Raw genomic sequence first — 24,877 nt, 5'->3', positions numbered from 1 at the left:
TGTTGTTAAATATTCACCCGCGGTGTGTGAAAGAGAGATACCACAGGTCTTTCTGCTGCTGGAACACTTTACATCAACATATAATAAAGGATCATCTGACCTAACGTGGACAACCGGTGAAAAATATCACTTCATTACCAAGGTTGGAATTTCAAATAAACAAATGAATATATGATAAATATAGAGGTAACCGTTCGAGTTATGGAGAAGGTGTAGGACCATATACTTCCAACTTCTTTTCGGACATGTAATATTTATTTATGTTGATTATTTGCTAATTGATTGTTTACCGTTCATTTTATTTGTTATTCTTGTTTTATTTTTTACTGAGGTATTTGTTACATGTTCGAAATAAAGAATTAATTAAAAATAAAGTGAAACAAAATGATTATCACTGTCCAATCATATTAAACATGTTTCCCAATTAGTATATGACTGTATGAAAATAATATGCAAAAGAAGCATATCGTTTGTTATGATGAACGGCCGAATGTTGCGTCACAAGCTAAAAGATGGTCCAGTGTATCCTATGCTAAAGGAGATAATAAAGGAAGCATTGAAGCTCCTTTCCTCAGCATTTAGAGGATTCAAACAGCTCTTATCACGGCTGCTACTGAGGTCCGGGTCATTTCACGCTATTAGGAACCTTCCTAAGCAGAAAGGACTTTTCGACAGCAGCCTGGGATTGGGCCTATGACTTATCCATCCACAGATTTTTCACTTCCCACTTGCACCCACCTACATCTCAGCTTCTTCTCCTGCTTTTACTAAACACCAGGTAAGCAACACGTTGTCTCTCTTTACCTCATATACTGTTTTATTATGGAGTCAAAAGGTTTATATCTGTGCATGTTTTCACACAGTGCATGAGCCAAAACCACAGAAACACATTTCTCTTCTTTGGAAACAGGATTGAGAATACTTAGAGGAGGCTCTCCGGGGAAATCTGTCTGCACTTGTGTTAAATGTGTTTGCAAACCTGGATTTCTTTGTGATTGTGGTGTGAAAAGTAAAGAGAACTGTGTGAAGTTAAAGGTTTAGTGACTGTAAAACTGTAAAAACTTCTACATGATGTCTTGTTTTGTCCCTTTAGATCAGAAGACTCCACCCAGACAGTAGAGGAAGAGCTCATCAGTGAAACCACCTGCTGAGGTAGCTGCTGACTTCCTCATTGAACATGTCACATGCTGCTACTACTGCTTCTCATTGGCTGTTGTGTGTCATGTGATGTCTGTAATTGGAGGTGTGTCAGCCACAGAAGTGTGAGACAGGAAGAAGTTAATTTCCAGAGCATAAGGAAGATGAAGATGAAGGAAGAGGAGTGGACGTACCTGCCAGGACAAACAGATGGTTGCCAGGCTCGCCCTGCTTGATGACGTACTCTCCCTGCTGGTAGGTGCGCTCGTACATGCACTCCACCATGTCTTTGATCTGCTGCAGCTCCAGACGCTTCAGGTACTGGTTCTTGTTCAGGGAGTCCGTCAGCAGCTTCTTCACACTGTCACAGAGGAAGAGGGAGAAATACATGTGACCTCTGCTGTGACAATAAGAGGACTTTCTGCCAGAGGTGTTAACTGCTGTATGAATATAATGAACAGGGTGCCATTTTTTTGTCACATGTCTTTAGGTTTGTTTTGTTTTACTGAGCTTTAAACTGCCAAACGATCTTTATTTCTGTCTCTCCTCACTGACAAAAACATGCTAAAAGACATGACAAACTAAATGAACAGGGTGCCATGTTGTTTGTCATGTCTTTAGGTTTGTTTTTGTGACTTTAGCAGGTTTTAGTCAGTGAGGAGAGACAGTAGTTTAAAGCTCAGTACAGTGCAGACTGAGGTGGAGGTAATTACAGTCAGTACATTCAATCAAGTACTGTATGTACAGCAGTGTAAGAGCAGTTTAGAGGTACTTTTCTTTTTACTCAACTACATTTAACTACACATGTAGTGACCTGTTGCAGATTCAGATTTTGTATACAGTATGAAAGAAAGTACATATTGATGTCTGTCTATGTCTTTCTATCTGTCTTTATTTTTGTATTTCTTTGTCTTTCTTTTTATGTCTTTCTGTCTTTCTATTTTGAGTCAACAGAACCTGTTTCCATTCTTCTACTTGTGAGTATTTGTCTGTTTCCTCTCATGATACTAGGCTATTGAAAATGTTTGTTTTGTATCGCTGGTCGACAACAACAACAACAACAACAACAACAAGCAATTCAGATACATTAGCCTGTACTTTATAAATCTGTCATGGACATGTTTCACTTTTTTCTGATATTTTAGACCAAATGATTAATCAAAGAAATAATCAACAGATTAATCGATAATGAAAATACTGCAGCCCTCCTTCACTTTCTTTCTTTTTTTCTTGTTTTTTGTCTTTCCTGCTTTCATTCTGTCCTTTCTTTTTGTTTTTTCTTTGTCTTTCTTCCTTCCTTTACTTCCTTTTGATTCTTCCTTTATTTGTTACCACTTTGCTTCCTTCTTCCCTCTTCTATTCTTTCCTTCTTTTTTACCTTCATGCCCTCTTTCCTTCCTAATTTCCCTTTTTCCCCCCTTCCTTCTATCCTTTGTGTCCTTCTATGAGTTCTATGAATACCTTAACTTGGTACTTTTGATACCTGAATATGTTTTACTTGCAGTACTTGTTTATGGGGATAAACTTTAAAAGCAGGACATTAACTAGTAATGGAGTAGGTTTCCACGGTAGTTTTGATACTTTAATCAATTAGTTGTCAACTATTAAATTAACTATTTTGATAATCGGTTTGAGTAATTTTTTAAGAAAAAAAAAGTCTAAATTCTCTGATTGCAGCTTCTTAAATGTGAATATTTTCTGGTTTCTTCCCTCCTCTATGACCGTAAACTGAATATCTTTCAGTTGTGGACAAAACAAAACACTTGAGGACGTCATCTTGGGCTTGTTGGCTAATGGATTAATCAAGAACAATCGACAATAAAACTAATCATTAGTTGCAGCGCTACTTGTTTCTCTTAAGCTCTTCTACCACCGCTGCCTGCAGCTCTGCGGTGCGTTCCCGAGCCCACTGAGCCACCAGGACGCCCACATCCACATTACTCACCACGTTTTTAGCCTGCATGATAAATATTTTGTCTCTTGTGAAAAGATGACTATTTGCAGCCTCTGGGCTCTCCTTCCCAACAATGAATCAAGTAAAACAGCGAAAACATAAAATCATCGTGAGCTGTCAAAGTTCACCGTTGTGCATTTTAACAGCTGCGGCGAGAGGCCGCGGGAAGAAGACATCACTTCCTTTGGGGAGTTGTAAACCGAAGAAAGGTTAAGAGCCGAAACTATAGATCATGAGACCCGGTCGCTGCTCCGACAGGTGAGCGGTGTAGGAGGTGGGTGGTCTGTTTATCCACCTTATCGTGTGTAATAAATTATCACTTTTGGGCTTCATAAAGCCAGAACAGATGACATCCAGTCCTGTGTTTTTCAACCCACATCCTCTCCTCCCACCTAGCCGTGCGGAGTCTGCAGCGTGTTACATTGTCATTCACAGAAAGATGAGGTTTCTGTTTCAAAGGGCCAGCGTGCATGAGGGTACCAGACTGCCTCATTTACATTAGTCTTGGTTATATAAGACATGCTGGGCTTGTTAGCGACACATGCTTTAAACATGAGGATCAGGTCGAGAGAGGGGAGGCTCTGCAGAGCGCTGGATTCATGTTGAACAATATGAAGAACATTTGACTTTCATGTTGGAAAAGAGTTCCTGCTCTCATTTAAATAACCTCTTTGTGTTGTTTCTTGCCTCTCTGAGCTCGTTGTGTGTATTTGAAGTGACAAGCGGTCATGTATTAAACATCCTGCAGTTAGATTTGACTCTAATGGATCTCTCTGAGTGTTGTCAGCCAAAACAAAGGTTGTGTTCAAATGACAAATAATCTCAGCGCTTTGTTGTGTCGGACACTTATTTAAGCTGTTAAAGAATAAAAGCTGCTGAAAGCCCAATCAGAGCAGAGAGCAGAAGAGGAGACGTGAGCAGCATGTGTTGACTGGAGTGTTGAAGGTAAATGGTGATGTTGTGTTTGTCGTCCTGGATTCATCACAGATGTTTATTGGTTATTTCTGATCCAATAAGGAGATTTTGTTCAAGATTTCTAAACCTTTTCAGTGACCGCTGAATCTGAGTTGACCTTAATCTGTGTGGACACAACTTTTCTATATTTAGGCTGGTTGCCAGGTTGCGAATGTAAAATAAATAGAGGGTGTTGTACAGGCTGTAAAGCCCTCTGAGACAAATGTGTGATTTTGTGCTGTATACATGAATAAACTTGACTTGTCAAAAACAGGCCCTAGGCCAAATTCAGATTTGGACCACCCCGATGGTTTTAAGACAAAAATTAAGATTTATATTTTTTTATATTCAGAGGAAGTTTAGGCAACACAACAACATAGTTGATCCAGATGTTTACTGTAGTAGGCCTACACTGCTTAGGTTATTTTTAGGGGTGTGACGAAATATCGTAAAAACGTGACGATATGCATCGTCGAGACGAAAAACTGAATCACGATATCGGGGCATAATAGGTACTACGTACATACAAGCTTCAGAGCTAAAGCTGCAGCCTCTTCCTGCTGCTGTTCAAGGCCTCTGGACGGAGGCTGAGTACGCGTCATATCTTCGGGGTACAACACGTGTGCAGTAAAATCTGGTCTGCCCTCGCCGAAATTGAACCAATCGCAACGCACGGCTGCAGCTTCAGTTCACTGCACATGTGTTATACCCCCAGAGCCATGTCCGCCCGTGACCCATACTCCTTTCATAGGCCCACACACACACACACAGCGCAGCCAGTGAACAGCTGAGCGGTGGAGGAGACGGGTTGACGCTACGCTCGTTGCTGTTAGTAAGTGCAATAAAACTTTGCAAGTCCGCTGTCTCTCATCCTCTCATCCTCTCATCCTCCCATCCTCCGCCGCTATGTTTACACGAGCAGAACGCGTTAGCTCGACGGCTAACAGCTAACTGTAAACACGTTTAAGTTATTTAGTTGAGTTGTGAATGACTTTAGTTCCTCTAGTCAGCCGTGTTTCAGTGAATGTGTCTTCATAAAGTATAAAGGAGCAACGAAACCCTCGGCTACACAAGAATCTGACTGGTAAACTGATCAGCTGGTTGAGACAAAGCCCCTCCACCCACCAGCCCTACCAGTCCTAACGTTACCTGCAGCAGTGAGTGACATCAGCAGATGACAGGAGGAAGGACTGATACTGACTGATGGAGGACAAAGGACAGGAGGAAGGACTGATACTGACTGATAGAGGACAGGAGGAAGGACTGATTCTGACTGATGGAGGACAGGAGGAAGGACTGATACTGACTGATGGATGACAGGAGGAAGGACTGATACTGACTGATGGAGGACAGAGGACAGGAGGAAGGACTGATACTGACTGATAGAGGACAGGAGGAAGGACTGATTCTGACTGATGGAGGACAGGAGGAAGGACTGATACTGACTGATGGATGACAGGAGGAAGGACTGATACTGACTGATGGAGGACAGAGGACAGGAGGAAGGACTGATACTGACTGATGGAGGACAGGAGGAAGGACTGATACTGACTGATGGAGGACAGAGGACAGGAGGAAGGACTGATACTGACTGATGGAGGACAGAGGACAGGAGGAAGGACTGATACTGACTGATGGAGGACAGGAGGAAGGACTGATACTGACTGATGGATGACAGAGGACAGGAGGAAGGACTGATACTGACTGATGGAGGACAGAGGACAGGAGGAAGGACTGATACTGACTGATGGAGGACAGAGGACAGGAGGAAGGACTGATACTGACTGATGGAGGACAGGAGGAAGGACTGATGCCATAAAAAAAAATAGATTTATAGGACGAACAACAGCATTGTTTTGCATTTTGTGTCTTTTGAATAAAAGGCTATTTTTTCAGTCATATATTTTCATCATTCAAGGTTTGTTAAAATTATTGTTATAATATCGTATTGAGATCGTGAACTCAATATCGTGTATCGTGAGCTGAATGACTCGTCACACCCCTGGTTATTTTGTTACAATGTGTTTCCGAACACTTTCTAGAAGGACTCCTGTGTCTTACTGAGTTGAACAGAGAGAAATGGAACGAAGCTGACTGTTAGCTTAGCTTAGCATAAAGACTGGAAACGGGGGGAAACACTTAGCATGGCTCTCTCCAAAGGTAACAAAATCCACCTCCCAGCACCTCTAACATGTCATATCTCGTTTGTTTTCATCCGTACAAAAACTAAAGTGTAAAAATAGCATTTCACCGTTTTACGGTGTGTTATGTGTCGGATTAATTTTTTGGCTGCGACCGGTAAAACATGAACCTGGAATCACCGCTGGTTGCCTGGCAACTGCTGAGCCAAGAAGTAGACAGATAGGAGAGAGGTTTCAAGTGCAGAGCATCTCCGTGCAGCCTCCTGTCCAATTTACTGGATTTGTCAGTTTTTATAGAGGAGTCTCTAACTTTGCAAGTTTCAATACAACTCAACATCACTCAACTCTTCTCCAACACACCAGGATTTACTCCCCACATGTTTCCAGCTATCTTACCTTCATCAGAATGATGTCTGCTGATTTCTTTGTATATACGTCTATTAGTCATGTAACTTATAAATCACCCTGCATAATAGATGTACTAAACTTTACAGTCATCTTTCTTTTATAAAATACATAAAATATACAATATTGTTTTCACCTTGTTCGTCTGTGGGAGTGTCATCATGGAGACAACTACTGTAGTAAGAACTACCACTTGGTGTTGCGGCTGGTGTGATCCCAGATCTTTAGTTTTGACTGTTTTTAGAGAACGTTAGGACCACAAAGTCCTCTGTTGAAGGTCTGAGCATCCAACGTAGTTCAGCAGGATTACAGGCAGAAGATCAGTAAACAATCCTGTTTGAGTGGTTTCAAATATTTTGCTTTTTCAGTAACTACTTGTTGCCATTATTGAGCATTTTTATACCTCTGTTTTGGTGACAGCTGTGGCTGGAGGCATTATGTTTTTTCGGGTTGTCCGTATGTTTCTCGTAAACGTGATATCTCAGGAACATCTGGAGTGAATTTCTTCAAATTTGGTACAAACATCCACTTGGACTCAAGGATGAACTGATTGGATTTTTGTGGTCAAAGGTCAAAGTCACTGTGACCTCACGTCCGTCCCATTCTCATGATATCTCGGGAACGCCTGGAGAGAACTTCTCCAAATGTTGTACTTAAGGATGAACTGATTAGATTTTGGTGGTCAAAAGTTACTGTGAACTCACAAAATGTGTTTTTGGCCATAAGTCAAGAAGTTATATGCGAATTGTGACAATATAATGTCTAATGCTGGGTACACACTACACAAGAATCGAGCCGATTTTGGGCACGATTCCCTCTCTCCTAACGATCGTCGGCAAAGCCCTGATTTTCTGATGGTTCTAAAGATCATCTCTCCAGATATTCCTGTGGTTTGAGGTCTGTTCAGAGTGTTTTTTACATCCCCCGATTGGCTCGGAAGTCCATCCTGGATGCAATTTCAAATCATAAATATTTAACATGTTCAATATTTTTGATGGGATATCCTGTTGTGTGTGGGGAACCCCGAGGACAGCCGTGGAAAAGAATGATAGCCAATAGAGAACCAAGCTGACTGAAGAAGTAGTAGTAAGATGGAGCTCAGAAACTGAGGACCAACTTGTTGATTTGTGGCAACAACACAAGTGTTTTATTAACGTGTCTCCATGACTTCATCCATCCATCATGAATTTTTAGTACAAAGTAGTGCAAAAACTAACATCGCTAATTCTTTCTCCCGTCGTCCGCCATGTTAGTTTACACTAAAGTCACGTTTGATCACACGAGATTTCCGTTTTTTTTGTTCATGAATGAATCTGTTAGTGTGTGGTGTGTGCTGTTTTGGCCAAATCGTTGCTCTCCACACACTATAGGATCAACATCACGTGTTGGGCTCTCTCACATTTTCAACATCTGTTAATATTTGAAAAATCTTTTAGTGTGGGCCAGCCTTAACCGGATAAAATGAATAAAAAGTGATGACATTTTGGACAGACATGGATGTAAGCGGTTGGCGGAGGCATACAACCGCGAGGCTGTAATTCTAGTTTGTCTGTCTAACTCGTCCTTAATGTCCTCTTTTGAGGCTCGAAGCCTCACCGTCCCCCTGAGGCAGCTTTTTGAGATCAACTTACTTTCTTAATTTTATATACTTCCTGTCGGGATGGGACATGTAATACTGTAATACAGAAGGTTGGTATGAATCAATGAAATAACAGCTGGGAGAAAGGAGACGGCTGGAGCTGCTGTTTTATCGGAAAGAGATGCTGATATATGCCCGTTTATACCTGCTGGTACAGGGATAATCACAGTTTTATTGGAAAGAAATGTTGATTTATGCCTAAATGGAAACCTCATGAAGATTCTTCCTGGACATAAAGTGGATTCAAATAATGTTTATCTATATTTCTTCATTAGCTGTTGCTTAAAGTCATTGGGCTGAAAAACCTTGGACTGAACACTCTTCCACGTCATCGCACTCATCTTTTCTTCGTTCCCACCTTCCGTCTACCACCCACTGCTGCTGCTTCCATTTTTAACACTCCTCCACCAGGCTGAGATGGACGGAGCCTGAGGGTGTCATGAACCTTTTAAAACTGCCGTCTGTCTGGCCTCATTTTCCTCCTCCTCCTCTTTTGTGTTTCCTGAACATCTCACCTTGCATCCTTGGATATCCGCGCCTTCTCGAAGGAGAACTTGGGCAGGCCGCTGGAGTCGTAGGTCCTGGACGTGGGCTCGGCCGACACCCCGGATTTGGCCCCTTTCCTTCTGTTGAGGCTCTCCTTGATGCGAACACTGAGGTTGGGGCTGTTCCTGCTGCTGACTTTGATGGAAGGAGTCCTCGACGACACCGACGGCCCGCTCTGGCTCTTCATCACGTCCTGCAGCTTGTTGAGCTGGACGCACTTGCTCTGCAGCTCCTCGCTCAGCTCGGCCAGAGCTCGCGTCTGTTTGGCCAGCTGCTCCTGGAGACCTTTGATCTGCTGCTCTTTGGCACAAAGCTCCTCGTCCCTCCTCTTGCCCTCTCGCTCCAGCTCATCCACTCGGGCCCTCAGGGAGTCCAGGGGCGAGTTCTTGAACCCCTGATCTTTGTGGCCTCGGCAGTTGGAGGCACCGCCGGAGCCGTCGGTGTGTTTGTAACGCTTTGACTTCATCGAACCGTTCCCCATCTTGTCACCTGAGGAGACAAAAAAAGAGATTTAAACCTTCCAGACCAGAGAGAGAGCTTTCCTGTTAGCTGTTCATTCAACAGAGGCAGCTGTCAATCACTCGCCAACTCCGATCAAACGGTCAAACTAGGCAGCGCTGATCAAATATGAATCAATATTCTGTTACTGTAATGCCTATTTCTCTCCTCAAATGTTTTCAGAAACATCTTGTAGTGCACGGTTAAGTGGGGTGGGACGATACACCTATCTCCACGATACTTGGGTGGCGATTCGATATGTAATGCGATTTTAAAGTATTGCGATTTATTGCAATTTTTGTTAACTTTTTTAACACTAGACCATGGGAAAAAGATGAATCATACACTTCTAGGGAATTTTACTTTAGAAAATATCTAAATTAATCCAGTAAAAATGTTTGATTTTCAGCATGTATGTAGTCAGAGATGTCCTGAAGTCAAATATATCAGGCATTGTCAGGCATTATTTGTTGAATTTAACCCAAAAATAAAAAAATAAAGACATTTCCCTCACATATTAGTGATATTTTCTTTTTAATTTATAAGGGACATGTAATGTTTTAGACTTCTGGTGAATATAATCCACCAATCTTATTTCCATATATGTATTTTGTATATACAGTTCCCTTTGTTAACACCTTATTTTGAAAACCAGACGTAGTCACACGTGTCTACTTCCTCTAACTTCTCCAAGTCTGTCTCTAGCTCTCCCGTCAGCTCCGTTCTCTTTATACATCCATGATCAGCTCCATCAAGGCCGTTTGAATGTATTTAACATAAATGTCAGTATATGGGTGCTCTACAGTTGTAGCATCGGCCCATTTGACCACGGAGACGAGAGCGACGGCCGGCTCGACCGCAACATTACCGCAAATATGATAACGTTTCCGCTCCATGACAGAGTTAGCATTCAGCTTTAGCCGTGATGTCTAGCTCTGCTTTTCCTGAAATGTGTGAAACCCAAAGTGTTTCCATACTTTACTGGATGTATATTGTCTACCACGCCGTTTTCTTGTTTTCTACTGTTTCAGCTCGCTGCGGTTTGTTTTGGTTGACGGATACGGAACAGATATGACGTCACGATACTCAGACTACAACAACAAAAGCGGTAACTTTCTTCTACCTCCACATAGACTCAAATGAAGCAAATATATCGAATCTGGCATTAAAAAATGTCAATCTATTTGTTTTCCCAGCCATAATGTTTAGCTGTGAAATGATAAAGTTTGCTCCGGCTGGTCGGCGGTGCTTGGTATTTCCTCAACTGATCTCAACATGGCTGCCAGGTCACAAACTCTCATTTTACAGCTAAAGCGTACACTACAAGATGTTTCTGAAAACATTTGAGGAGAGAAATGGTCATTACAGTAACAGAATATTGATTCATATTTGATCAACGCTGCCTAGTTTGACCGTTTGATCGGAGTTTGCCAGTGATTGACAGCTGCTCAGAGACGGCAAGGCTCCAGCTCGGCTCTGATTGGTTGTTTATCTCCAGTCTGTGAAATCTTGTAGACACTGGAGAACACAGAGGCACATGATTTTTTATAAAATAACTTTTTTTTAAAATCATATTTGTTCCATTTCTACCTACTGCTGCTTTAAAGTCAGTATTAGCTGAAATGATTCATCAACAGTACGGTTACTTTTAGCAGGAACAGGTCTGTTTTCAGGAAGCAGGGAGTGAGGTTTCAAACAAAAGAGCTGACGCTGTGAGGAGAGAAAACCGGAGAAAGAGCAAATCAGTATATAATGGTCAATGAGTGTGTCCTCTCCATTTATTATTCAGGAGGCAGGAAGTATTACATTACATCAACAGTCACTCCCTATATCTGCTCAGAACACCAGCAGCAGAGAGGGAGATGCTCTTCAGGGAAAAAAAATAAAAAATCTAAATAAGAAAATAATTAAAGTGATCTTTTAAAGCATGTTTCTGTCCACATAGTAAAGAGTGTATCTAAATGTCAGAGAACAATCCTGTTTTTGTTGTCGCCCACTGACTCACACAGTAGACTTCATTCATTACATTCCTGCTCTGACACAGTGAGTGGATGTCAGATCACACTGCTCTCAAACACTATTATGACATCATTTATAAACTTATTTAGAAAAATGACCACTGAAATTCACCTTATTTTTATTATTTTCTTTTTGTTTAAAGCTTCAACTCTTTGACTGGAACATGCAATATGTCCAGGCGTTTCCTGTAATAAAAAATAATCCCCATCTATTTCTGCTTGCAGGTAATTAAAAACAAATTCTGTTAAGTTTATAAGAGCATCATGCACCTGCAACTTCCAATGCCTCGTCATGCTTCTCCTCCTGAGATGAGATGAGTGATGACTGAGTCTGTGTTTAGTTCAGAGTTAATCTCTCTACTCACCTGATTTTCTAGTTTTCAGCCTTTAAACGAGCCTAGAAGACGGTTTAATAGAAGTGATGATGTATCCGCTCATCCGAGCATCCGTAGAGAGACAGTCCATCTACTGACACACTGCTCGCATCCTCTCCTCCTCCCTCTATCCTCTATCTCTCTCTCCTCTCTGATGCGCGCTCTCTCTCCTCCTCTGGCTGTGCGCGTTCTCGTGTGCGCGGCAACCGGAAGCCTGTTATTGTCAGGTACCAGCAACACAAACATCCTTTTATTTATTTATTATTGTGTATTTATGTAGGCTGTTAAGGTGACTTCAACTCTAAAGCTTTACATAAGTTGTAATAATAAGACTAAATAAGTGTTTTTTAACATTTTGATAATCAGTTGAAAATAAACATCACTTTGCTTTTTTTTTTTTTTTTTTTAATTAACCTTTATTTAAAGGTGCACTATAGGCCTGCCATATCCAAAGCAGTAACAAAGAGCGTATATTACTAAGAAGTGAAAGTCAATTGTTTATTCCATTACAACATCAGCAGAAAAAGGTAAAATGTCTGCCTACAAAGTGCCGTACAAAAGTCTATTCTATGGTATATGGCTATAGAAACCTGGTATTAACATGCGTCCTCAGTGATCCGATCAGAAGTGGACAGCTCTAAGTACAGGTGTGAACGCACTCGAGACACATTGAGATCGGATCTTCCAGACCACATTCAGAGGTGGTCTGGGTCACATGACCGCAGGGTTTACGTGAATGAGTCCTGGCCACATTAAGGACCACCTACTCATCTGATGTCCAGCTGGGATCCGCGGGGTCACCGCGCCCCCCAGGTGAATAAACAGGCAGACACGGGTGCTTGTCAGCATGGAAACGGCCTCTGTGCTCTACTGTATGTAGACTAGGCACGTGAAATCTCTACCGAAATGGCCGGTGTTGGGCAATAAAAATGTTATAAATATGCTTTGTATTCTAACTATTTACTTACTTATATATTTATTTATTAAACCTTTTCATGTAAGGGACCTCAAAAATGGATGTCCAATAGACCACAGACCATGGATGTATGAGAGGTTGAGCCCTGTGATTTTGCCCTGCGTGTTAGTGAATAGCCTAGTAATGTCTACCTGAGCAGAGAATGAAGTCGCTCTCCCTCTGTGTGTGTTGTAATCAGAGTTTCTTTGTGCTTTGTTGATATAGCCGGCTGCTCCACTGGCTGGCTCAAGGCCGCCGCTCTGCTCTGCTCTGCACAGCGGTTACAGATGATAACGCCATCCCAACTGACGGTGCCATTGTGGAAGCGTAGCACCCTTCCTCCGGTCACCCCCTCAGGTAAACATTGTTATCTCTGTCAGCAGAGTTTTCATTGTTAGCGCTGTTAGCAACATTAGCTGCGAGCCGCCTACTGGCTGTCACCATGTTGAGAGCAATAATAACAATGAGTTACAGATAAACAGCATAAGACGGGTAACACAATAATACGCCACAAAATCAGCATTAAACAGAAATAAAAATCATGAATAGGAAGCAGGCTTACAACCATGTAAAATATTTCATCATAAACAGGCACTAAAAGCCGCCTTAAAACAACCCAAGAGCTGCATAGAAATAAAGTAAAAAATGTACTTTATTTCTTTTTGTGAAGCAAGACAAAACACCAAAAACAGATGATTGAACATACATGTCATATCCATTACAATAAGTCAGAAGAAAGAGCACCAAACGTATGCAGCAATGATGTGAATTCACAAAAGACTACATTTATCAATCTTAGATTTAACTGCAGACAGGCAGAGGGAGCAGCCTACATAAAAAGCTGGAGGCAGGATTCATAGCTATTAGTAATCCATGATTTTCCTGGCGACTGGACTGCTATTAGTTTGTCAACAGAAGCATCTAAATAGAAACGTAAGTAAACAGATAAAAGCTTTACTTGCTCTTGTATTACTAGTAGTTTATGGTGGCTAATGTTATCTATTAATCTTTGGTTAGATGTTGCTGTGTGACAGACATTACGGAGTCAGTTCATTAACTTAATGACTCCTCTATACTTTTACTTTTTTGGCCTCTTGGTAGCAGTGGAGCCAGATTAAAACATCTGACATATCATTTATTCAGCTGAATATGTTAAATTTAGCAGATACAGAGCAACGTTTTATGATTTATTTGGAGTTGTGTTTCTGGTCACCGAAGTCCAATAGTAACTCTCCTTTTGGGAGTTTGATCTGCTCTCAGTCTCTTGGCTGTTCCACTTTCTTCACCAGCTAGTCTCCAGCTTTGTCAGTCTGCTGTTTGGTGCTGAGCAGGTAGCATACAGTGGGTTTATCAGAGTGTTTACTCAAATCAGCTGCCTGCTGCTGCTGTAAAACACTCTGTCACTCTGTCAGGAAGGTCTGTGAAATCATTTATTTTAAATTATTGAATTGTGCTCATTAAAGTGCACCATTTGTAGACAAGCATATTTTGCACATTACTCCCACCGTGTTAGCTTTGGGCCAGTAGAAGCTCTGACACAGCTGGCTAGCTGGCGAGCATGGGGAAATATTGAGTCAGTCCACATTGACAAGTGATGCTCAGCCCAAACTAACTAAATTGAGAATGTATGACAACAGTTATATTGAGTTTATTGAGAACAACGACGGGAGACCAAAATGCGTCATGTATCTTCAGGTGCAAAGCCGTGAAGCCAGCCAAGCTAAAGTGACATCTGACTACAAAGTACCTGCAATATCAGCCCAAAACAAAGTGGTATTAATTCAAAATGTGTTTCTGTTTGTCACCATGAAACCGGTCTGAAGTATTTCAGTTGAAAAGTTTGACTACTAAAAGTTCCAATGGCATCTAAGAGCACAAATGGTATTAAGCATTATGCTTACTCAGCGTTACGATTATGACGGGTCCTTGGATAACTGTAAGAGGTCCCTCGCCCCAAAAAGTTTAAGAATCGCTGCATTAGAGCAGCTGGAAAGAGAGAGATGGTATAAGAGAGTAATCTGTCTTGTAGTCTGATCAATTCCCTCTCTTTGGCTCCATGTTTTCATATTATGCATTTAATTTTTTGGGACAGGCTAAAGTCTAGACCCAAAGCTGCAGTCTTTCACATCCAGAAATGATTAATTGGTTTTCCCAGTGCGTTTGTCTGAGCAGCCTGGCCTGCAGCAGCTTTTATTGACAGCCACAGAACAATAATGGCAGGTGGCCAAAGTTGATTCATCTGCAGCACTCTGAGCACAACAAAGTAATAATCCAGGTCACTGACTCTCAAACTGAACCTGAGAGCATCTGAGAGGCTGGCAGATGATCTGAGGACATATTCTGAATGTTCACACTAAAGGCTGGCTCTCCCAGTGGCTGAGAAGGGGCTGCGCTAACTTGCTCAAGGGCACTCTGACAAAGCAAAGCACATGTTCATATTGGATGAATTGACTGTTTTGGCCAAAGTCTGGGTTTAAAGCCGCCAGGCAGCTGGCTTTGTGTTTGTAGTTTGCATGCTCTCCTCTTGTTTACATGTGTTTCCTCTTGTTGTTTACGCTCTCACGGTGCTGGTTGGCCGACAGTATATGGGTAGTTTAGTCACAAGACGGCATTAGATAGACACCAAATCAGTCTTGATTTATGGTGAGATTTTGATGAGAAGAACAGGTTTATGGAAATACATGAAATTGTTCACAGTGCAGTCTGTTGCTCAACAGTTTGACCTCCATTTGTCACAGGATGACCTACAGTTATGTGTTGTAGCTACAGTTTTCATATTTGAAATGCATCATTTAAAGGTTGTAGTTCAATACTGTGGTTCATATTCTGGCTTCTCACCCCCTGAAACAAATCAATATCTTCAATTATCATGTGTGTGGGTTATGACCAGGTCAACCGATATAACGGTCTTTGATTGGGACCCTCTCATTTAGTGTGACTTGCAGTGCTTTAGATCCCATATTAAAGTACTGCATGTGGTATATTTAGTGTCCAGTATTGGTCTCTTTAGAGGAGACTTATCTTCTGTGCACAACGCATATTCTACTTTCAATTTGCACAGCAGAGATATATCTTTAATTCTATTTACTGTATTTTTTATTTCTTTTATCTAGTTTAAAGTAGTCGTAGTTGGTATTTATATAGAGATTTGTAAATACAGTGTTTTTTTTGTACTTACCTCGTGTTGTTTGTGTGAGTGATGCATGTTTTTATCACCCTAACCCTTCTGGAATCAATAAAATCAATCTTTCTATCTCTCTATATCTCTATCTCTCTATGTCTCTCTATAGATATCAGTGTGTTATCTTAATAGTATATATATACAGTATATACTATATATAAGTAAATTGAATGCCAGAGTTTAATTTGAGAGTTAATGGAAGGAGGTTAAATAACGCTCCAAATTTACGCTAAATTTTGGCGAGGAAAAACTGTCATGGCCATTTTCAAAGGGGTCCCTTGACCTCTGACCTCCAGATATGTGAATGTAAATGGGTTCTATGGGTACCCACGAGTCTCCCCTTTACAGACATGCCCACTTTATGATAATCACATGCAGTTTGGGGAAAGTCATAGTCAAGTCAGCACACTGACACACTGACAGCTGTTGTTGCCTGTTGGGCTGCAGTTTGACATGTTATGATTTGAGCATATATTTTTATGCTAAATGCAGTACCTGTGAGGGTTTCTGGACAATATCTGTCATTGTTTTGTGTTGCTAATTGATTTCCAGTAATGAATATATACTGGAAGATGTGTTCAAGTATCATATGTTGTTGTTTTTTGGAGTATTGTAAGTTACTATGCAGATATTTGAATGCCACATTATAGGATAATCAGTTCTGGATGCCCTTGAATATCATGTAATGTGATGCATCTTAAACATGATAGATGTCAAATTAAGGGCAATATTAATGTTGAATGCCATTGAGTAGCTATTAATGTCACTTCATTATAACCTCAAATCTTTGTGTATTGTTGTGAGTGCTGGAAGTGTAATTCAGCACAACTGGATGTCGGTTGCATTAACTTGATTTGGTCACTTGGTGGAGCCAAATATCCATTTTTATTTCCTGCTTCTGTTCAGAAAGCTTCAGCTCCAACATCAGCAGAAAACATGATCACATTACTTCAGTCTCTCCTCACTGACTTCATCAAATATTGATCGTCAAGTTTTTGTTTTGTCTTACACAACATTTTATAATGTTGTTCCTCCACATATGTCTTCAAGAAAGTTCTGTAAAGGATTTTAAGAGAAATTGTAAGTGCCTGTTTTTATTGCTTCCCAGTAGATTTCTTTCTCTGTAACAGGGGGACACAACTTGTGTACCTTGTGAGTTTGTAGGGATTTTACATTTTTAAATCAATAGCAGCATGCTGCTTGGTACTTGCAGATAATGGTGGATCTAAAAACACATTAATGGTAATAGCATTGTTTTTATCATTTATGTTCATTAAAAACAAAAAATATGCATCAAATCATCGTCTCAGAACAGGCAACAATCAAAGCTTCTAAATTACTAAATTAATTTACTATGAAAAAGTCATCATATTAGGCTTTAGTACATCATGAAAAAATTAATGATCATACTATGGTATAAGGTAAATTTTCATTAAAAATTCATAGTATATTACGTTGTAAAAAGTCATAGTATAGTGTGTCGAAAAATTTCATGACATGACTTTTTTTTTTATTAAATGTTTTTGACGTACTGTACTATGACTTTTTAAGGACATACTATACATCAGCTTTTTGATGTTTACATTTTACTATACTGTGACTTTTTCTGAAAAAAATGACCTACTATACGATGACATTTATTGACATACTTTACTATGACTTTTGTCACTTTTTTTCGACATGCTGTACTGTGACTTTTTTATGACTTTTCAATATACTATACTATGATTTACCACTTTTTTCATCATATACTATGACTTTTATCACTTTTTCGACATACTATGACTTTTTTCAACATACTATACTATAACTTTTTTATCACTTTTTTGACATACGATAGCTTTTTTCATGAATTTTTTGACATAGTATACTATGACTTATTTCATAACAAATTTAGACATACTACACAATGACTTTACGACGTTTTTCAACATATTATAGTATGAGGATTTGACATACTATACAGTGACGTTTTTCCTGAAATTTTTTGACATACTATGCTATGACTTTTTTCATGTGTGTTAAAAAAAGTAATATTATAGCATGTCGAAAACAGTGGGAAAAAAAGTCATAGTATGGCGAAAAAAGTCATAGTATGTCAGAAAATGTCATGAAAAAATTTCATAGCATGTCGAAAAATTTCATGAGAAAAAGTCATAGCATAGCATGTCGAAATATTTCATGAAAAACAAGTCATAGTATAGCATGTCGAAAAAACTTTATGAAAAAATTCATAGTATGTCGAAAAATGTCATGAAAAAAATTGTAGCAAATGTGTGCGTCTTGAAAGCAAATGTTGGAGTGTAACTGTACAAGTTATTTAACATGTTGAAAAAAAAGTCATACTATATTATGTCGAAAAATTTCATGAAAAAAGTCACTATATTATGTCGAAAAAAAATTATGAAAAGAGTTCATAGTATTGTATGACGAAAAATTTCATGAAAGAAGTCGTAGTATAGTTTGTCGGAAAAGTTAATGAAAAAAAATCATAGTAAAGCATGTCAAATAATTTAATGAAAAAAGTCATAGTAAAGTATGTTACGAAAATTTTATGGAAAAAAATCATGGTATAGCATGTCACAAAATTTCATGAAAAAAAGTCATATGTCACATGTCGAAAGATTTCATAAAAAAAATCATAATATAGCATGTTGAAAAAAATTTATGAAAAGAGTTCATAGTATTGTACGACAAAAAATGTAATGAAAAAAAGTCATAGTATAACATGTCAAATAATTTAATGAAAAAAGTCATAGTAAAGTATGTAATGAAAATTGTATGAAAAAAAATCATGGTATACATGTCGAAAAATGTGATGAAAAAAAGTCATAGTATAGTTTGTCGGAAAAGTTAATGAAAAAAAGTCATAGTAAAACATGTCAAATAATTTAATGAAAAAAGTCATAGTAAAGTATGTTATGAAAATTTTATGAAAAAAAATCATGGTATTGTATGACAAAAAATTTCATGAAAAAAGTCATAGTATAACGTCGAAAAATTTTACGAAAAAGTCATGGTTTAGTATGTCGAAAAATATCATGAAAAAAATCATAGTATAACATGTCGAAAAATGTAATGAAAAGTCATAGTATAGCATGTCGAGAAAATTTTATGAAAAAAATTCATAGTATTGTATGTCGAAAAATTTCACGAAAAAAAGTCACAGTATGTCGAAAAATGTCATGAAAAAAATCATAGTATAGTATGTCGAAAAAAAAGTCATACTATATTATGTCGAAAAATTTCATGAAAAAAAGTCATAGTATTGTATGTCGAAAAAATTAATGAAAATAAATTCATAGTATAGCATGTCGAAAAAAAATTATGAAAAGAGCTCATAGTATTGTATGACGAAAAATTTCATGAAGGAAGTCGTAGTATAGTTTGTCGGAAAAGTTAATGAAAAAAAATCATAGTAAAGCATGTCAAATAATTTAATGAAAAAAGTCATAGTAAAGTATGTTACGAAAATTTTATGGAAAAAAATCATGGTATAGCATGTCACAAAATTTCATGAAAAAAAGTCATATGTCACATGTCGAAAGATTTCATAAAAAAAATCATATAGCATGTTGAAAAAAATTTATGAAAAGAGTTCATAGTATTGTACGACAAAAAATGTAATGAAAAAAAGTCATAGTATAACATGTCAAATAATTTAATGAAAAAAGTCATAGTAAAGTATGTAATGAAAATTGTATGAAAAAAAATCATGGTATAGCATGTCGAAAAATGTGATGAAAAAAAGTCATAGTATAGTTTGTCGGAAAAGTTAATGAAAAAAAGTCATAGTAAAACATGTCAAATAATTTAATGAAAAAAGTCATAGTAAAGTATGTTATGAAAATTTTATGAAAAAAAATCATGGTATTGTATGACAAAAAATTTCATGAAAAAAGTCATAGTATAACGTCGAAAAATTTTACGAAAAAGTCATGGTTTAGTATGTCGAAAAATATCATGAAAAAAATCATAGTATAACATGTCGAAAAATTTAATGAAAAGTCATAGTATAGCATGTCGAGAAAATTTTATGAAAAAAATTCATAGTATTGTATGTCGAAAAATTTCACGAAAAAAAGTCACAGTATGTCGAAAAATGTCATGAAAAAAATCATAGTATAGTATGTCGAAAAAAAAGTCATACTATATTATGTCGAAAAATTTCATGAAAAAAAGTCATAGTATTGTATGTCGAAAAAATTAATGAAAATAAATTCATAGTATAGCATGTCGAAAAAAAATTATGAAAAGAGCTCATAGTATTGTATGACGAAAAATTTCATGAAAGAAGTCATAGTATAGTTTGTCGGAAAAGTTAATGAAAAAAAATCATAGTAAAGCATGTCAAATAATTTAATGAAAAAAATTCATAGTATTGTATGTCGAGAAATTTCATGAAAAAAGTCCTAGTATAGCATGTCGAAAAATTTTTATGAAGAGTTCATAGTATAGTATGTCGAAAGATTTCATGAAAAAAGTCATAGTATAACATGTCGAAAAATGTAATGAAAAGTCATAGTATAGTCTGTCGAAAGATTTCATGAAAAAACGTTATAGTATAGTATGTAAAAAAAGTGGTACAAAAGTCAGAATTCAGTATGTCAAAAAAAAGGCATAGTATACTATTTAAAAAAAAAGTATGTAAGAAAAAAAAAAAATTCATAGTATGTCAAAAAAAGTCATGAAATAGTTGCAGTATAGCATGTCGTAACATGCCATGAAAAGCGTCAGACTATTGTCATAGTATCGTATGCCAAAAAAAGTTATCATAAAAATGTCACTAAAAAAAGTTATAGTTTAAATTATAGACTACATGATATATGAACAACATTTATCCTTAATTTCTTCTCTTAGATTAAATGATGACACCTGAGCCAGTTCTACTGCTTGAAGAAGTCTGAGAGGTGGACAGACAGAAAGCTTCAACGAGCTGGTAAGTGATTTTTTTTGTTACACACTTGTTATATATAAACTTCCATGCCCAAAAACATTTAACAAACTCACAGTCCACTTGATACTTTTAAACATCCTTTTATTAACTTTCTCTTTTCACTACTAGTTCATTTATAAACGGTTCCTCTATTCCATTTCAACAGTCCAAATACAAATTAATGAACACAGGGAGGAAAAAAAAACAAACACAGTATGTACACAATAAACCACAACAGCACTCTGCGTTGAGGGAGGAGCGGTCAAGGCAAAGCAGACATCCGTCGTTTAACATCATACTCTGAGCTAGTACCTTGAAAAATAAGTGTCTCAAACAAACTTGTCTATAAAAAGAACAGTTAAGCCAAAATCCGAGGACTACTTGAGCATGTACCTAGTACAAAATTAAATAACAATAAAATAATAGCTGGCATGAGGACGTAATGGGACTACACAAATAGATTTATAAATAAAACAAATATGGAGGAATCTAGTTTTTAATGATATGAAAAATAAAAAAGGGTATTATTTAGCATGTTTAAACAGAAATCCTCAGTTCACATTATTCACACATTCACTTTTCTGTCTGAACCAACAGGGGGCAGCACAAGCACACTAATTTTCTACATTTAGAGCAGGAACAAAAGGGGAAAGTATGAATGGTAGCATCCAGCCCCGGCTTATCTTCTCAGCAGCAGTGGGGCTATTTTAACACTGATTATCAGGAACAGCAGGAAACACGCTGCTATCATCACACCTTCCAGTTAAGCTCACTGCTAAAGGCCTCAGTGGGCCTCAAATGAAGAGCTTGTCAGAGCATCCAACAGTGTCTTAAACCCTAATTACTGACGCCTTCATTCATTCGAAGCATACTGAAGCCATGAGTGTTTCAAACAATAAGGATGTGTTGCTTCTTGTTTTAGAAAATCACAAAACTTTATACAACAAACAAAAAAAAACTTTAAAATGCAGCCAGTGCATTTTCTTTTTCTTACACATCACAATTAACAAAACATGAAGTGAGAGAGGTATCGTACAAAAGGAAGGAAACAAAACTACAAATAATGGCTAGCTTAATGATAAACAACAGTGTTGCAGGCAACTTCTGAGTTCTCCGTATAAAGGATCGCTGGCTTGTGGAACCAGCGCGAGTAGCGTTTCTGTTGCGTTAGCCAACCAGCGGCTAACTTTGTAGCGTCATTTGAAAAAAACGTGTTGAAAACTAGCGGGGAGGGGTGGGGGACAAACAACCCCAACGACTCAACGTTTACGCTCACAGAAGGTTTATCGGGGGGAAAAGCTTCAGACGAGAAACCTTGGCGACCCCGTTGGCTTTTACTGTGAAGGTTTGTAGCGTTTCTTTTTTTTAAAAAAGACTATAAAGTCATACAAAGAGAGGAGCTGTCCTGAAATATACAGCACAAAGAGGCGCGAGGGTGAGGACAAGCAGAGCTTAATAGAAACCTGAAGCTGGCGGGGAACATTAAAGATCCTCGCCAGCCAAAGTAGAGATTGTCGTTTCCCCTTCCAACACGGGGATACTTCGTTTAGACAACGGCGGCGTCGACGGGGCGCGGCTCGCTTGTCAGGTGTTTGTCTTCTTTCTGGTTTCTTGAGTTTAGACCCTGCTTAGCAGAGTGGATCTGTGGAGATAAGAAAGAAACACCTGTTAGTCTCAGGCTCATCTTGTGATGCTAAACAGAATTAGACCGCGCATTCAAAGAGTATAGAAGCGAAGAGACGCAACTCCAGCTTTTCATTATTTTCTCTCCTGTGACAGCGAGTTTCAGATGTTTTTACAGTTCTAAACTGTGATTTTAAAGATCAGAATCTCGCAGCAACAGTTTGTCTGTAGTGGATGTTGAGGGGTGATTAGTGAGTAGAGAGACGGTCTGTGTTGAACAGAGCCTCTCTGATCCGGGCGACACGTTCTGCTGACGCAGCTCGACTAGAATAAAGTGACAGATCGTGTCGCAGCGGAGGCAAAGCTCAGGGGGACGCAGGGTTGGCAGGCGATCAGGAAACGTGACCACACACACAGCAGAGTGGATTCACCCTGGCTGGGCTTAACCCAACACTCACAGGCCTCTGGCTCCAAACCCTGCTGTCACCTCTGACCTCTGCCAGCAGCCCTGATTCATACGTCCACATGTGGGTGGTTGGGTGTGTGGGGTCTGCTTTTGGCATACACGCCTGTCTCATGTATTTTGGATTATTTTTTCCTTCTTTGTAACATTAAAGTCATTGACTCTAACAACACAACTCTTCACATACGTGCTGTTTGCACAGCTTTAAAAAAATAGATCACACTTTTATTTCATTGAGTTAAAAAACTAAAACGTTTAGTGGAAGTGATGCACCCGACAGATCGCATGATTGCTAGACGACCCGTTTTGTCACTGCGGCAAAAACTAAACGTCCCAGACGCAGTTTGTGTCAATTAAAGTTCAGCATGTGATGCTGAAGCAGGAGGAAATGTCCCTCTGTCAGCTCTCTGGGGTTTTCTTCAACCAGTTAGAGACGACGGAACAAAGACTATTTTCTCTCATCCATCTTCTCATATAACATCCAGCGTGCTGTGTGATAAGAGGGTACGCTGTGTGTGTGTGTGTGTGTGTACGTAGGATGTAATTGTGTGAAAATGACTGATGTCTTTTGCGTGTGTCTATGCAGGCGATGATGTGACAAAGAAGAATGATGAGCACCTTTTTGTGTGTTTAATGCATTTATTGAATAGCGTGCAGGTCAGCATCAGAGTGACCTACATCCCTCTGGGTCTGCCTGGTCAGCGGAGAGGAAGGAGGGGATGTGGGGTGACAGCCGTGATTGAAAGACTCCAGAGCCCCGAGGGTGAGGGTGTGTGTGTGTGTGTGTGTGTGCGTGTGAGGAGGGAGACGAGGGGGAGGGTTGGGGTTCATACACACCTCAGAGACTTCCATCTGTCCTTCTCCATGTTGTTCTCAGGACCTTCGCTCTCGTACGACGCCAGATACAACGCTGCAACGAGAAAATCAAAAAACATCATTAGCTTTTCTAAAAGGACTCTTTGAAGTCTTAATATTCAGGACTCTGCGATCTACTTTACATTTTCTTCACATTTATCGCTTCACTTTCTATTACTGTATAACAATAAAAAAAAATAAAAAAATGATAGCATTACTAATAATTAGTAAACATAATTAATTATCATGTCATTGTTTAACAGTAAAATAACTATTAACTAAGTTTAATTTACTATTTATAAATGGTGGTTATTATAAAGTGTTAGCTATATGTTAGTAATATTTACATGATGTAACTGACTTTCACTGTCTTAGCTCCTGTAAAGTGTATTTTTTTGTTCTCTTAAAGTTGCAATAAAACTGTAAAATCCGTCTTTTACTATCACACTTTTTTTTTTCGTTTTCACTTTAACAGACAATCTCATCACCGGTGCTTTCTGTATTGACAGGTAGAAAATTATTCACTGAGCAAATCAAACCAGCAAAACCATGACAGGAACAAAAAAAGGAAGTAGTTCCAGTAGATTCTAACGTCATTAAGAGCCTAAAAACAGTTTTTAGTGTCCCTGAAGCTTCCTTAGATTATGTGAATCAGCTGAACTCCAGGAAGCAACAGTAACAACGTCAATAAACACTCATTCAAAGTCATCACTTTCTCTCCGAGTCTCTGTTTAGAAACACAAAGTGGTTGACAGGAGGATGTTCACTGTCACCCAACACTGTCACCCATGGGTGGTGTCGGGTGTAGTAGAGTAGAGCTCACAGCTGATTGCTTGGTGCACTTCAGTGTCGGGAGGATTTTACAGACCTCCCCGTCTCTCTCTGATAAGACGGCGATAAGAGCCGGAGCCGGTGATAACGGCGAGTGCGAGGGTTTGAAGTTTAGTAGGAAAAGTGGTCGACTATATTTGTGTTCATAAAGTATTTTCTGCTGTTATTTTTTATCTAAAACACTGTTTCAATCCACACATATACTCTTCTCTTACTGACAGTAAGCAGCTATTTCTGCAGGATGTAAAGTAACATTATTTATTTTGTTCTGTGTTGCTTTCATTGTAAATAAAAGGTTCCTACAAGTGATGCCTGATGTGGGTTGATAAAATAAAATTATATTTTAGATATCCAAGTGACCAGAAAT

The 24,877-nt window shown here is 38.7% G+C and overlaps 2 protein-coding genes and 1 long non-coding RNA gene across 8 annotated transcripts in view; 1 reads left to right on the top strand and 2 right to left on the bottom strand.

Moving 5' to 3' along the window:
- Positions 1-9,667, bottom strand: part of prkg2 (protein kinase cGMP-dependent 2) — a 40,806-nt gene extending 31,139 nt beyond the window's left edge. The window contains exons 1-2 of one of the 3 annotated variants that reach the window (XM_074639451.1): positions 8,746-9,667; positions 1,332-1,498 (exon numbers count right to left, since the gene is read on the bottom strand). In XM_074639451.1, coding sequence (XP_074495552.1) covers positions 1,332-1,498; positions 8,746-9,257 — 679 coding nt within the window. In that variant the 5' untranslated portion in view covers positions 9,258-9,667. The remainder of the gene's footprint in view (positions 1-1,331; positions 1,499-8,745) is intronic. The other 2 variants (XM_074639449.1, XM_074639450.1) reach the window with 2 other exon arrangements.
- Positions 1,110-24,112, top strand: LOC141769926 (uncharacterized). 3 transcript variants are annotated; one of them, XR_012594356.1, is made up of 4 exons: positions 1,110-1,392; positions 20,663-20,741; positions 23,475-23,587; positions 23,702-24,112. It is a non-coding gene; the product is annotated as an uncharacterized LOC141769926 (long non-coding RNA). The 3 variants fall into 3 exon arrangements; XR_012594354.1 differs by lacking the exons at positions 1,110-1,392; positions 20,663-20,741 and having other exon boundaries at positions 22,987-23,587; XR_012594355.1 differs by lacking the exons at positions 1,110-1,392; positions 20,663-20,741 and having other exon boundaries at positions 22,987-23,593.
- The window catches only part of rasgef1ba (RasGEF domain family, member 1Ba), a 131,047-nt gene continuing 126,993 nt past the window's right edge, over positions 20,824-24,877 (bottom strand). For both annotated transcript variants that reach the window (XM_074639452.1, XM_074639453.1), the window contains 2 exons: positions 23,662-23,734; positions 20,824-22,380 (listed from right to left, as the gene is read on the bottom strand). In XM_074639452.1, coding sequence (XP_074495553.1) covers positions 22,356-22,380; positions 23,662-23,734 — 98 coding nt within the window. In that variant the 3' untranslated portion in view covers positions 20,824-22,355. The remainder of the gene's footprint in view (positions 22,381-23,661; positions 23,735-24,877) is intronic.

The sequence above is a fragment of the Sebastes fasciatus genome, chromosome 6, assembly GCF_043250625.1.
Source record: "Sebastes fasciatus isolate fSebFas1 chromosome 6, fSebFas1.pri, whole genome shotgun sequence".
Lineage (NCBI taxonomy): Eukaryota > Metazoa > Chordata > Actinopteri > Perciformes > Sebastidae > Sebastes > Sebastes fasciatus.
The sequence above is the reverse complement of the archived record's forward strand: the minus strand, read 5'-3'. Positions and strand labels throughout refer to the sequence as shown.